General features: G+C 52.9%; 1 protein-coding gene across 2 annotated transcripts in view; it reads left to right on the top strand.

Annotated features, from left to right (window-relative positions):
* The window catches only part of NECTIN1 (nectin cell adhesion molecule 1), a 94,069-nt gene that overhangs the window by 53,247 nt on the left and 27,545 nt on the right, over positions 1–13,277 (top strand). Inside the window, exon 6 of one of the 2 annotated variants that reach the window (XM_039722010.1) lies at positions 2,429–8,215. The exons of the other annotated variant lie outside the window; for it this stretch is intronic. Within the exon in view, the coding sequence (XP_039577944.1) occupies positions 2,429–2,970 (542 nt within the window). The 3' untranslated portion in view covers positions 2,971–8,215. Of the gene's footprint in view, positions 1–2,428; positions 8,216–13,277 lie in introns of those variants that run through there. 2 annotated transcript variants of the gene reach the window in all.

Here is a 13,277-nt window from a genome sequence, read left to right as displayed (position 1 = left end):
CAGGGATGGATGAATGGATGGAGTGGATGGATGGATGGATGGATGGATGGATGGATGGATGGATGGAGGCATGGATATGTTCCTGCTCATGTCCATGGCATTGGCAGTGCCACGGGGGTGGCACAAGGGTGCCAAGTGCTACATCAGAGGTGGGCAGCACAAAGGGCAGGGGAAAAACAAATATCTCCTGAGAAAGGTAGGAAAACATCGCTCCTTTTCTCTGCACACATCCAACCTGGACTGTTAATGAGGCTTGTAGCAGGAAAGTGGGCCAAGCTCCTTTAGAAATCAGGCACCGCCTTCCGCTCTCAGATCTGTTCTCCAGAGCTGCGAGGCAGAGGGGTCTGTGTGGTTTGGGGGATCTGCACACCATGTCTGGGGTTTTTTTGGGTGGGTTTTGGGACCTGTGGGGCCATGCAGAGAGTCAGCCTTGCTGTAGGGAACAGCAGGGTGTGAGAAGGCTTCAGGGCTGTGCGAAAATGAAAGATTGAGCCCCTGGGGACTGCTGGGCTTCCCCTGCTCCCACTCAGCCTCCAGGTCTCCCCTGCTCCGTGCACAGCTTTGGGAACTGGGCACCACAAAGGCTGGCACAGCAAGGAGCAGCCTGGAGGGTGGCTTGGGCAGGGGTAGAGAGAACAGTGTGGATGTTGTGTGGTTGAATCTGAGCCCTCAGCAGGCAGGACCACGAGGGGATGGACGTGACTGTCCCTGGTGTCCCTGCAGAGAGGTTCTGCATTAAGCCGCTGGCTGGGACAGGCCTTCTATTGATGCAACATGTGGCTTTGGCTTTCCACAGCCCAGCCCCAGCTCCCCGTGCTGCAAGACATGTCCTTGCTGCTTCTCTAAGGCTGTCTTTGGGGAAAAATGCTGGCTCCTGCCTGCACAGCATCTTGCTCCTCATTCTGGCTGCAGCAGGGACCCTCCATCTGTCCCCCAGCCCACTCTGCCCAGTGGGCTGCTCTCTGTGTGGGTTCAGCCTCAGGAGGCTCTGCTCCAGGCAAGTCAGCACTGCAGAAATCAAGACGCTGTTGTCAGATTGATGTTTCAGGAAAGGCAGGAATTAATCATCTTCCAGGCACAAAAAAACTGAAAACATTTATGGCTCAGGCCAGACATTGCTTGAATTCAGTGCCCTGGTCCAAAACCTGCAGCTGTTGCAGTGCCTTCACTTGGGGGAAGCTCCTTTGTCCCCTCTCCCTCAGTGGCTGGACTGAGCTGTGCCAGCAGGGACGTGGAGGGGGGTAGGCAGCAGTCACTGCCTCTCATCCCTTTGGATTCTGCCCCTCTGAGCCCCTCTTTGCCCACCAGCCCACCCTGGCTGTGCTCAGGGATGCTGACTTTGCTGCTGGGTCTGCGCCTCTCCGTGGCTGCCGGGGGAAAAGTGAAGGCTGGGAGGCTCCAGGGTTGGCAGAGAGGCCTTGGAGGTGGGAAAAGCACTGGGAGAGGTCTCATGTGCAAAAACAAGGCTGCCACAGGGCATTAACAGGGCGCCTGCTGCCTGGATTGGGAGGCAGGTGAAGGGCTGAGACAAGCGTGTGGAGTTTAATGCCTGCTGGACCCGGGTGTTCAACAGGCTCTGAGCTCAGCCAGGGGCTGTAACTCTGCCCAGGAAGGTTGATTGAAGTCCTGGCTCAAACTTTATCTGTGCCAAAGTGTAGGTGTTGAACTGCATGAAAGAGAAGAGAGCTGCCTTCTCATCTCTTTCCTCTGTTCCTCTGCCTCTTTTCGAATTATTTATTTTTTTTTTAAATAGGTCAGGGTAGGAGCAAGATTAGCAGGAGGAGTGGCACTGTGCTGGCCAGGGAAGGGGAAGAAGCAGAGGGAGGACTGTGTCCTCATGCTGCAGGGGCAGCACGAGGGGTCAGGAGCCAGCAGGGCTCTGAGCAGCTCTGTGCAGCCACAGGGCCCCTGCGGGTGGGGGATCACAAGGCGCTGCTGCCTTGGTTCTGAGCCGGGCTGGGATGTGAGGAGAGGGATGCAGAGCTGGTGGCACCTCTGAGCAGCTCGGTGCCCACCCTCGGGTGGGGTTTGGGGTCTCGCTCCCTGTCAGGAGCAGTCTCTGGGAAACTGGAACTGGAATTCTGTCAGCCAGTAAAACGGAGCGCGTCCGGACTCAAGGCTCGGGGCTGGTGGGATCCGAGCACGCCTGGAGACACCAGGAGGGCTGGGGAGGGCAAATCACTGCTTCCAGCCTGCTGGGCTCCTGCATGAGGCTTGGCCAGCTTGGCACGGCACCTTCCCCTCGCTGAGGCAGAGCTGACCCTGTGAGGACACCCCTCTTCCCCTTTCCCCAGTTTTTCCCTTCCCTGTTCCTTACCCTCATCTTCCCACCCCCTCACCCCCAAACTGGCAATGAGAGCGTGGAGGGAGGGCGCGTTTCCGCATGGTTTGACACTGTTCCCCCTTCCATCTGTCTTTTCCTACCCAGAATTTCCCTACACCCCGTCTCCAATCGATGATCACAAATCCATGGTGCAGCCGAACATCCCCACACCGGTGATTGGGGGCATAGTGGGAGGCGTCTCGCTGGTCCTGCTGGTGGCCGTGGTGCTCTTTGTGGTACTCCGGCGCCGGCGTCACACCTTCAAGGGTGACTACAGCACAAAGAAGCACGTGTACGGCAACGGCTACAGCAAGGCTGGCATCCCACAGCACCACCCCCCCATGGCCCAGAACCTCCAGTACCCCGACGACTCGGACGACGAGAAGAAGCCGGGCCCCTTGGGCGGCAGCACCTACGAGGACGAGGATGAGGATGCGGGAGGCGAGCGCAAGCTGGGCGGCCCCAAAGCCTACGAGGAGGATGCCAAGAGGCCTTACTTCACCGTCGACGAGGGCGAGGCCCACCCCGAACCTTACGACGAGAGGACACTCGGCTTCCAGTACGACCCCGAGCAGCTCGACCTGGCCGACAACATGGTGTCGCAGAACGACGGGTCTTTTATTTCCAAAAAGGAGTGGTACGTGTAGCTCCACGCCCCTCTGCTACACTCACGCACTCACACTCAAACACACGCTCACAAACGCGCTCACGAGCGATGCCCTCCCTGCCCTGCGTCCCTCCGAGCACACCCACGCGCGCCCCGGCCCCGCACAGACTTTTTGGATGCTGGGGGCCAGCGGGGAGGGAGGGAGGGCGGCTTTGCTTACGGATCATTTTTTTTGGGGAGGGGGGGCGGGGCTCGTGCGGGAGGGCGGGAGGTCGGGTAATTATTTTCTCTCGGTTTTGGTTTGGCTTTTTAATTTCTCTCTTCGACGACTTTCGTCCCCTTCTGTGGTGTTTGTATTGGTCGGTGGCTTAGGTGTTACTCTTTGCTTTAACGACTGTTGCCCAGCCTGTATATTACACTCTGTTTGTGTCTTCATGTCTCAGAGTGCCCTTCCCTCCCCGAGGCTTCCTCCTCCCACTCCCACCCCCCTGAAACACTGGAAATTTGTTTGTATGTTGTCTTCTTTGTTTGTTTTTTAACCTTGGGAGGGGGGCAGGTGGGCTGTCCGTAGGACGGAGGCCAGGAGAGTTTTATGGCAATGGAAACATAGGTGCCATTATCAGGTGAATGGATTTTGGTGTTTTTTTTCCCCTAATCACTTTTTTTTTTTTTTTTTTTTTTTGGTGGGGTCTGGGTGACATTCCCATTGCCTGCTGCACACCTGGAGAGAACCACACTCAGTTTTTAATGACTCAATAAAAGGAAAATGAGAGAAAGGGGGAAAAAACGCCCTTGACCAAACCCCATGTGTAGGGGCTGATAGCAGAGCAGGGAAACAAAACTGCCATTTTCCTCCTACAATTTATTATCGCCTGACTTTTCATTTTTCTGTCTTTGTTTGAGTGTTCTTTGAAACGAAAGAAAAGGAGTATTTATTGCTGACACTTTTCCCCCCGTGATGGCTCAAAGAAAGGCTGGCTCTTTTTTGTTCTTGTTGCTGTTGTTGTCTCTGGTAGCAGCCACAGAGCAGTTCACTGGGGCACCACTGTGCCGGGCACATCCACTGGGGAAGGGACCAACTGAGGACACTTTGCTTGCACACATTCACTGCCTTCAGCTCTGCCCTGCACACCAGGCAGGGCAGGACCAGCCCCTGAGGTTTATTTTATTATACCACTAAGACTTAATTGTCATGTGTTTACACTTTGTTTTTTATTTTGATCAGAGCTTGGGGGTGCTCCTCTCTCTCTCTCTTCTCTCTTTCTCTTTCTCTCTCTCTCCTAGCAACAACCCCAGCCCGTGGCTGCACCACGTAGGTGGCATTGATTGCCACTTTTCCGATATCACATCCCTCTCCTGAGCACAGGCTTGGCAGACAGGGTAGGAGGGATTGAGCCTGGGGTATTGATCTTTCCCTCCTTGCCTTGAGCCACGGCGTTGTGCTGGGGAGGTTTGGATTGCTGCTATCTCTGCTCTGTGAATAAATGGGATTCCAGACTTCAGGGCCCTCTGTCTCACACCGACCATCTCCAAATTAGATTCATTGGGTTGGGGCTTATTTTTCTTCTTGTGGGTTATATTTTATTTTTTTTTAATTTGATGTATAAATAAATCTTTTGTTTGAAAAGAAATCCCCAGTTTTCTGAGCTGTATTATCATGCACATCTAAAAATAGCAGGACTAATTCTCCTCCTGCCTTACCCGCTGGGTTTTGTTCCACAGCGGTTATCCTGCTGCAAAAAGGGAGGAGGGTGGAGAGGCAGACCCACACAGATGAGCCAAGGTCAGATCTCTGATCCAGCAGCCTCCAAAGCTTTCCTTTCCTGTGAGGTGCTCGGTGCAGAGCACAGCCCGAGCCATCCCCAGCGTGCTCTGATTGCATTAGTGGGGTAGGGCAGTGGGCAATCCAATTGTAGGGCTGTAATGTCTCTGCTGTTCCTGCCAGCCCCTCAGGCTTCCTGGCTTCTGGCATGACAGCCACATGCCACAGGAAGGCTGCTGTGTGCTCTCAGAGCCAGGGCAGGCAGAGATTCCCTCGGGGTCCCTCAGGCTGAACCGCCCCAGCTCCGTCCACTGCCACCAGGAGCACCCTGCTAGCAGGAAAGCCCCCAGTAAAGGGAATAAAACATCCTAATATCTCTCCAAAGCTCTGATTAGTGATGATTAGGGGTGGGAATGACTTCCCTCCAGTGCCTCGGGAGAGCAGCACACACAGGGCTTTGATTCCCCCAGAGGGAGAGCCTGTAATCTGGCTCAGTGTGTGGTGCAGGGAGAATTCCCAACAAAGTCCAGCTCTGGAGTGAATAATCCTTTAGATGTGAGCCCCACAGCCAGGCTGGAACAGGAGGGTGACAGTGCCTCAACAGCAAGCTCTGGGCAGGCACCAGCAGGCACCTGTGAGATCCTGCCCTGCAGATTTCCCCAGCCCAGGCACACCCTGTGAGGGGCTGGCTTTGCAAGAAAACAATCTTTTACAAAATCTGCAGGGTCCAGCAGTGATTCTTCACGTTGAGGCCACTGCTCAGGTCTGGCCAATTGCCACCACAGCTCTGTGTCCTAAAGAACAAAGGTGCAAAGGCTGGCAAGTGGGGCACAAGGGCCTGGGAGAGGTCAGAGCAAAGGAACCCTAAGAAATCAGCTTTGGGAGTTATTAGCTTGCCTTTGAAGGTGTCATTTTTGGAGCTGTAGCCTCCTTGGATTATTTATTGCCCATTCACACACTGAGTGAGGGCTCAAAAACCCACTGGGAGCCAGGGAAAGGAAAGGAGGGAGTGGAGCAATGTGGGATTTCCAAACTAGAGCCTCTACACCCTGCTGCAGCACCTTTTCCTGCCCTTTATGCACCAGCCCAAATTTAGGACTTAGCTCAGCCACTTACCTCCTCAGAGTGGTTCAGAAAAGGGGTCAAATGAGCATTTTTCATCCAGAACCTGGAGTGGAAGATCCTTAGACAGCGTTGCCTGGCACAGCAGCGAGGCACCCTGCGAGTCCAAGGCTCGGTGCTGCATTTCTCTCATCCTTGAGCTCTTCAGCATTGCTCCCCTGGTGCAATTACCACCACAGCCGTGGAGAAATGCCACCTCTGTGCTGTCATTTGCTTCTTGCTGTCCCTTGCAAGGTCAGCTAGATGGCCAAGAGACTCTTGGGGTGGTAATTAGCCGGGTGATTAGCCATTAATCCATAGCAAGGTGGAAGAAAAAAGAAGTGTGGGGGAAGAAAATCAGATTGATGCTTCATCTGAGAGCTGTTTTGGTCCAGTAATAGCATCACTGCCTTTTCTGGGTTAAATTGCTCTGGGGGGACCCTTGAAGGGAATTAGATGAGTTTTTCCAGCATCATCAAGCAGAAAGTGATCCCTGTTCCCACCTGAGTGCAGGGGTGAGCTCAGGAGAGAGGTCAGAGTGAAGAACCACGGGGAGGGGATGAGCTGGGACTGTGCAGGGCCAGCCTGGGCTGCTCTTTGCCCTGGTGGCAGTGTCACCTGTCCCTTTGTGCCCCAGTTTCCCTCAGAGGGCAGATTCTGTCGGGCTGGAGTGCCACACAGGCTGCCTCAAGTGAAAAATCCCCTGCTTCTCTCACCCCCCTTTCATCAGAGGTGCTAAGGAGGCAGAAATGCCTGGCAAGGATCGAGAGGGAGCTTCCAGCTGGGAGAGGGAAGCTGTCCACGGGATGGATTCCTCCTTTCCAGGTGCTAGGGAGCAGGAAATGTCCCATTTCACACCAGTCCCGAGCTGGTGTGGCCCCCTGGGCTGGGTTTCTGCCCTGTCAGTGCCTCCTCCCCTCCCCTGGCAGGGATCCCTGCCAGGGAACAGGGGCATCAGCCTGGTGCTTCTCCCTTTTCCCAGCCTCACCCTGGATAATAACAAAGCTCGTGGTACCTCAGGGTGGGTGGGGAAGCTGAGCAGGCAGCAAGAGGGGTCAGGGACCCAAAATTCAGGTGAATTTGGGCCAATCCCCCATTTCCTTCCCTGTGAATTCAGGGAGCTGTGCAAGCAAACAGATCTGTGTCACAACCCACAACGAGCCTGTGCTTTATGTACAAAGACACCCCAGCTGTTTCCCTGCTGGGGCTTTTCTCTAGGATTATTCATTGCAATTCACCCTAGTGATGTTATTTTCCCTTATTTAATTACCAGGTTTGTTGAGTTTTTTTCCCATGTTAAATCATTTTCATTCAAGCGGGAAAAAAAAATAAGAAAAAAAAAAAAACAACCTGAAGATTTCCTCATGAAATAAATCAACAAACTGAGATGGTTGTACCAAATTGACTGCAAAGACATGAGGGACAAAGGGAGCCATTTTCCTGATGTTGAGTCAAAAAGAAACACAACAACAGTTCAGCAAAAATCAGGGAGGGTTAGGGAGAGAGAGACTCCAAAGATTGATCTCGAGGCAATTAGAGAAGGGAGTGAGATTGGAGCAGGGCTGCTGCTCTGCTGGGCTCTTTCCCTTTGCCATGCACAAGCACACGCACACACACGCTGACTTTTGGGGTTTGGGGAGCAGATTAGGTGGAGGGAAAAACCCCACTGCCCTTGTGGGGCTCAGCTGTGCCATTCCTGCAGGCTCTGAGCTTCCCGGGGTGGAAATGGGGGGATCCCAGGTTCCCAGCGGGTTAAAATCCACTTTTAGCTTTCCCTGCACTGAGGTTTGGGGTGTGTGCAGGTGTGGGGACAGGGGACACTGCCTGTTCCTTACTGATGAGGTGTGAAACAGCCCCTCACCCTCCCCACCCCATGCCCTTCACCCCAAGGGAATCTGCTCCAGTTTGGGCTTTTCCCTGGGAATCCTTGGCACAGGGAAGGTCCTGGCTCCTTCCCATCAATCCCAAACCCAGCCCAGAGCGGGGCCAAGGGCAGAGGGGCTGCGGGAGAGCAGGGGGGGCTCAGCCCATCAGCAAGGGAAGGAAAGCCAAGCCTAAGGCTGAGCTTGGATTTGGGACCAGGGGGTTTCCCTGTGTGACTCCCCCGGGGTGAATTAAGGAGCACACGGAGTCAGAGCCTCTGCTCTTGGTGGAGGGACTCTCCTTGAGGAGCTGGATGTGCTTTCCTTTGGCCTTTCTCTTTTTTAAAACATGATTCCTCAGCTCCAGTGATTTTTATCTCTCTTTTTTTTCGTCCTCTGGCTGTAATGATCATTGTGGAATTAAAACTGCAGACAGACAAACAAACAACCCCAACCCCACTTTTTTTGTTCTTTTATTTCTTTTTTTTTCTTTTTTTTTTATTTTGTAATCTGTGTTGTAAGTGCTTTTGTACAAAATAAAAAATAAAAATAATAATAATAATAATAATGTAATGGACTTTCATGATTTCGGTTTGGGGTTTTTTCTTTTTTTTGTTTTCTTTTATGAGGTTTTTTTATTTGTTTTGGGGTTTTTTGTTTTATTTTGTTTGGTTTTGTTTTCCATCCTTTGTAATTTGTTAATTTTGAGTCCTGGGTTGGGGAGGGAGGGTATTTTCATGGTTATAATTTGTGTGGGCGGGGTGTTGCATCACCCTTCCTTTTACTTGTATAAAAAACCAATAGTGGCTGAGCTGTGGAAAAAAAATGTACTTTTTTATAAATAAAGAATTTTAAAAAAAGAGACCTTCTCCTTCTTTTGGGGGCATCTGTGGCTGCGTCGTTTTGCACTCAGTGACTGGGAGCTGTGAGGGGAATCTCATGGCACCTGTTTGCCAATGGTTTGGGTTGGAAATATCCCAGGATGTGCAGTGTTTTTTGGAAATTCCAATTATTTGTATTTGTATTTTAGAAGGGGAGTTGCTTGCAGCTGAAGGCTGAAGGTTAAGGGTTAAGAAAGTTCCAAAATAGCAATGGGCTGGAGAAGGTGATTGGGGATGACTGGGTTTGCCACTGGCATGGTGGTTTTGTGTGGAATTCCTGGACAGCAGAGCCAGTGCAGGCTGAACAAGGCTGGGAGAGCTTCCCTTTGTTGATGTAAACAGTGAAATTCCTTGGCTGAGGCCCAAAGTTAACCTGAGCTTAAAAATAAACAGCTAGGAAAAACACAGGGCAGAAAAATCCATCGAAAAATCTGTGAAAAGTTAGGACAAGTGTCTGTGGCTGAGGAAGTTCTCACTGCCGGCTGCAGCAGATGGGACAGGCTATTGGAAAAATGTCAATATTTCCCTAGAAATGTGGCAGGGCCAGGAGGCAGAGACACTGGAGGATGTTTTATAGAGCCACACGTGCCTGCCATGGCAATGGGGCTTCAAAACTCTCTGCAGGCTCAGGGTGAGCTCAGGGCAAATTGAAACCTTGAGAAGGATGACCCAGAACAGAGACTAGATGGAGCTAAAGAATAATGTAGGGATTTATTAAGAGGCCTCAATGGATCCACCTTGGGCAGCACAACCCAAAATGGTCCCAAAGTGGACACGAGGTCATGGGGTCTCTCCCTGGGATCAGCTCTGCTCCATGTGCACATTGCAGTTCAGTGTCCAACCCCAGCTGCAGCCCCTGCACTCCCATCCTTGTTTTTCTCTCTCCAGCCCACGGGGTTTGTGCTCCTGGGCTGAGATTTGGATCATTTGTCCTTGGTGCCCAGCTGGAGCAGGAATTGTTTTGTCTCCCTGCTCTGTGCAGAGCTCACCATCCCCTGACATGAACCCAGACCCAGACACTGAAGCGGCACAGAACCTGAAAATAAAAAAGCTGAAACCTGAGACATCAATGTCCCCATGTCCTGCCTTGGGAAGGACACTGTGTGTGACAGGAGGCCACAAAAGAAGCTTTGTTCCCAAAGACTGAGGCCAGGCTTTGGCCAGGGAAGGAGGCAGATCAGAGGAAACATTTCTGCTGTCCTTGCACTGGTACCAGCAGCTCCTCTGCCATCCTCTGGGAAAGTGGGATACTCCCTGGGAAGGGCTTTTTGCACCCACCTCAGCACGTGGATGATGTGCTGGAAGCCTGAATCCAAATCTGAGCCAAAGCCCAGAGCTGCCCAGCACAGAGGGAGAGGGACGCTGACCCAAATTCAGACTGGAGCTGGAGGGAGAGGGCAATGCTCAGGACGAGGCTGGGAAGGAGTGGTTTGGTGCCTGGGGCTGGTGCCAGGCTGGTGCCCTGTGTGCAGCCTGGCAGAACCCTCCAAACTCCTGTGCTGCTCACAGGGCTCAGCCACTCTGCTTTGGGGGGGATTAGAGACATCCCTGGGAGTGCTTTCCTTGTGGAAGAGGAGGAAGAGCCAGGCTCCAGGGTGACCCAGGGGGTTTGTGACCACTCTCTGGGCTGTGTCTCTCTCTCCCCCCATTTTCCCCCTCTCATTTTGCCCCGTTAGCCGTGGCACCTGCTGGAGGTGCAGCTTTCCTTCAGGACTGACCACAGCTGCCTCAGCCACCTCAGCCAGCTCTGGGGGTGGGGAGGAACAAAAGCAGCCCTGCAGAGCTGGGAAGAAGGACAGGAGGGGCTGTCTTGGCTGGGATGAGCCCCTGGGAAATGCTGAGAGTTCAGCGATGATGGATAAAACCCACGGCCTGGGGCCTCTCCTCAGCAGCTCGGGTTGCAGAGGGCTGAAGGCAGCAGGGCCAGCCCCCCAGGCAGTGCCCCCAAGGATTGGGTTTCTTTGGAACCGAGCAGAAACACGCTGGGGGTGGGAGCACCAGCAGTGCCTGCTGGAATAAAAAGTGCCTTGGATCCCTTTTCCAAGGCACGGATCTGCAGGAGAGCCCTGCTGGCCCCAAAAGGGGCTGCAGAGCCCTGAGGAGCTGCATCAGGGCAGGAGGGGATTTGTGAGCCTGGTGGATGCCCCTCCCTGCTGAATGCAAGTGGAATTTGGGGCTGGAACGTCCCTGGTGGAGGTGCAGAGCCAGGTTCCCCTCCTGTGCATTCCCTCACCATTCCTGGCCACCCTGGGGGTTTATTTCTGCCCAAATAAAGGAGTTGGAGTGGGATTTGTGGTGAGATGCAGCTCGGGGTAATCAGGGAATTTCCAGGGAACCTGCCCGCTATCCCTGGAACAGCAGCTGGGATGAGAACCTTGCACAAGACCCAAAACCAGGGGGATCTCCCAGGATCCACAGAACCAGAGCTGGAAGTGCAGGAGCCAAAGGGCTCCAGCAGACAGAGGAGGAGGTGGGGACTGGGAGATGTTAAACCAGTGAGGGGGCACTGGAAACTGGTCAGGTCGCTGAAATCTGTGACCCTCAATCCCAAATTCCTCGTGAGGTGAGAGGCAAGCCCTGCTGCAGCTCAGCTCGGAGCACTCAAGGTCACACAGAGCCCATTAAATCTCCTCCAGCCACCGCTGGGTAAATGCAACCACGAGAAACTCACTGAATTACTTGTAGCAACAAATATGTTTGATTAGGGTTGGGTTTGTTTTTTGATTCTTTTTTTTTTTTTCACTTTCAAATTATTTGCAATCTCCAGTTTGATTTGTATGAACATATTTGTTGGAGGAAATTGCTTTATGCAAATGGATTCCAGCTGAGGGACCTGTGACACCAGAAGTGCTGTTGAGCCTCAGATGCCCTCAGTGGTGCCTGGCAGAAGCAGAGGGGGGCTGCTTCTCTCCTCCTCCTCCTCCTCCTCCTTCAAACAAGGCATTTCACAGCCTTCCCAGACGTGTTTAGATGCAGCCTGGATTTAGAGAGCATTTGCAGAGCAAGGCTCAGCCTGTTAAAAAAAAAAAAAAAAAAAGAATAAAAAATGGATGCGTGTTGCACTGCTGGAATTTCACATGCTGGCGAGCAGAAATCAGAGAGCCAGGCTGATGTTTTCACCTGAAATGTAGGGTAAAAATGTTGTGTCACCCTCCAGGGGCTGAATTATTGAAAGGCAGTGATTTATGGATATCTGCCATCCGAGCTGCTCCCTTCACCTCGGCAGCTGAGGTGAACGTGGCCTCATCTGACTAAGCCAGGCTCAAGGTGAGCTAAGGATGCTCCCTCCTCCACAGATTTCACAACTGCTGGACCAAACCCAGGTCCTGGTAGGAAGCAGGGAGAGGGTTTTGTCTGAATGGTTGGGAATTTTGGGAGGAGAACGGTTTGAATGTGAACAGTAAATGATCTTTTTCTGCCTCTGTGCAGAAGACACTGTCCTGTGGTTTGCTGGGGAGCTCAGCACTGGATAAATCCCTGGAGGTGATTAGGGATCAAATCCTAAGGGAGCTGTGAGAGGAGGGGGGGTTCTGATTTTTGTGGTTTTCAAGTTCTTTTCCAGCCTCACCCTGAGCCCCAGGTGCACCTTCCCTCCCTCCAGCCAGCCTGAGCCACCCCTCACCCCACGGAGGGAGGGTGTGGGAATGTTTCCCTCTCTCCCTCATCTCCCTGAACACCCCAAACTCCTGCCAGCCTGTTTTCCTCAGGGCTTGGAAGAGAAATTTGCCAACTTCACACCTGTCAGGTTTAACTGATTGCCCGTGGAGGGAGGGGAGGAGGGAGGGAGTCCATGCGTATGGCTCTGCTCACCAGGGGAAACAAATCCCTCCATTCCCCGAGGAATAAACGCTTCATTGCCAGCCTCGCCCCACTGCTGCACTCCCAGCCCTTCCAGTGTCACCAGAACAACGCACAGTGGCTTGGTGCTGGCACACAGATCTGTCCACCAGGGAGCTGAGCCCAGCCCGAAGTGCTCGTCCCCAGGCCCATAATTCCCCCAGTGTGCCCAGTCCAGCTGCTGCCAGCTGTGCTCTGAAGGCTGCAGCTGTCTGGGCTTGTGGATGGAATGGGAATGGGCTGGGAATGCCAAGCTGGAGTAAACACTGCCCAGCAAGGATGGCGTGGGGGGCTTTGCAACGGGGAGGAATGGTAATTAAATAGAAATTAGTTACTTAAATGGTCACTTCCTGGGGTTTCGTTGACGTCCGATTAACTGAACTTTTAATTTGCATAAGCAATAAATGTTTAATTATGTTATTAATATATTTGAGTTGAGGAGCTTATGGGGTTTTATAATTGGCATTTAACTAGATAGTTCCAGCGTATTAACTGATGTTTTATAGCTCCGTGTGAGCTTCTCCAATTATAACTGACCTAAAAATTTGCTTGGAGGACCTGCCTTGAAAGTGTTACCTGAGCAACAGAAAGGGGGGAGGCGAGGAGGAGGCTGCTGGAGCCTGTCCCCAAAAGGAGGGACGTGCACAGGCAGCTCTGCACCCTCCACAGAGGCTCTGAGAGCCCTGTCCCTTGCCTGGAATGTCCTTTCCTCAAGGCCCTGTGTCACAGAGGGGTCACCTCCCCTCTCCTGGCATCCAGCTGAGCCCAGAGGCTGGCCCCCAGCAGGGGATTGGGGTGGGACAGGGAGATTTGGAGGTGGGGAGGGCTTGTCCTGGGTGAGGGGGTGACCTTGTGACTGACCAGCTCTGGCAGCCTCTGTGTTCAACTCCCAAATCCTGTCAGT

The sequence above is a fragment of the Passer montanus genome, unplaced genomic scaffold (assembly GCF_014805655.1).
Source record: "Passer montanus isolate IOZ18808 unplaced genomic scaffold, ASM1480565v1 scaffold47, whole genome shotgun sequence".
NCBI lineage: Eukaryota > Metazoa > Chordata > Aves > Passeriformes > Passeridae > Passer > Passer montanus.
This window is presented reverse-complemented; position numbering and strand designations above follow the sequence as displayed.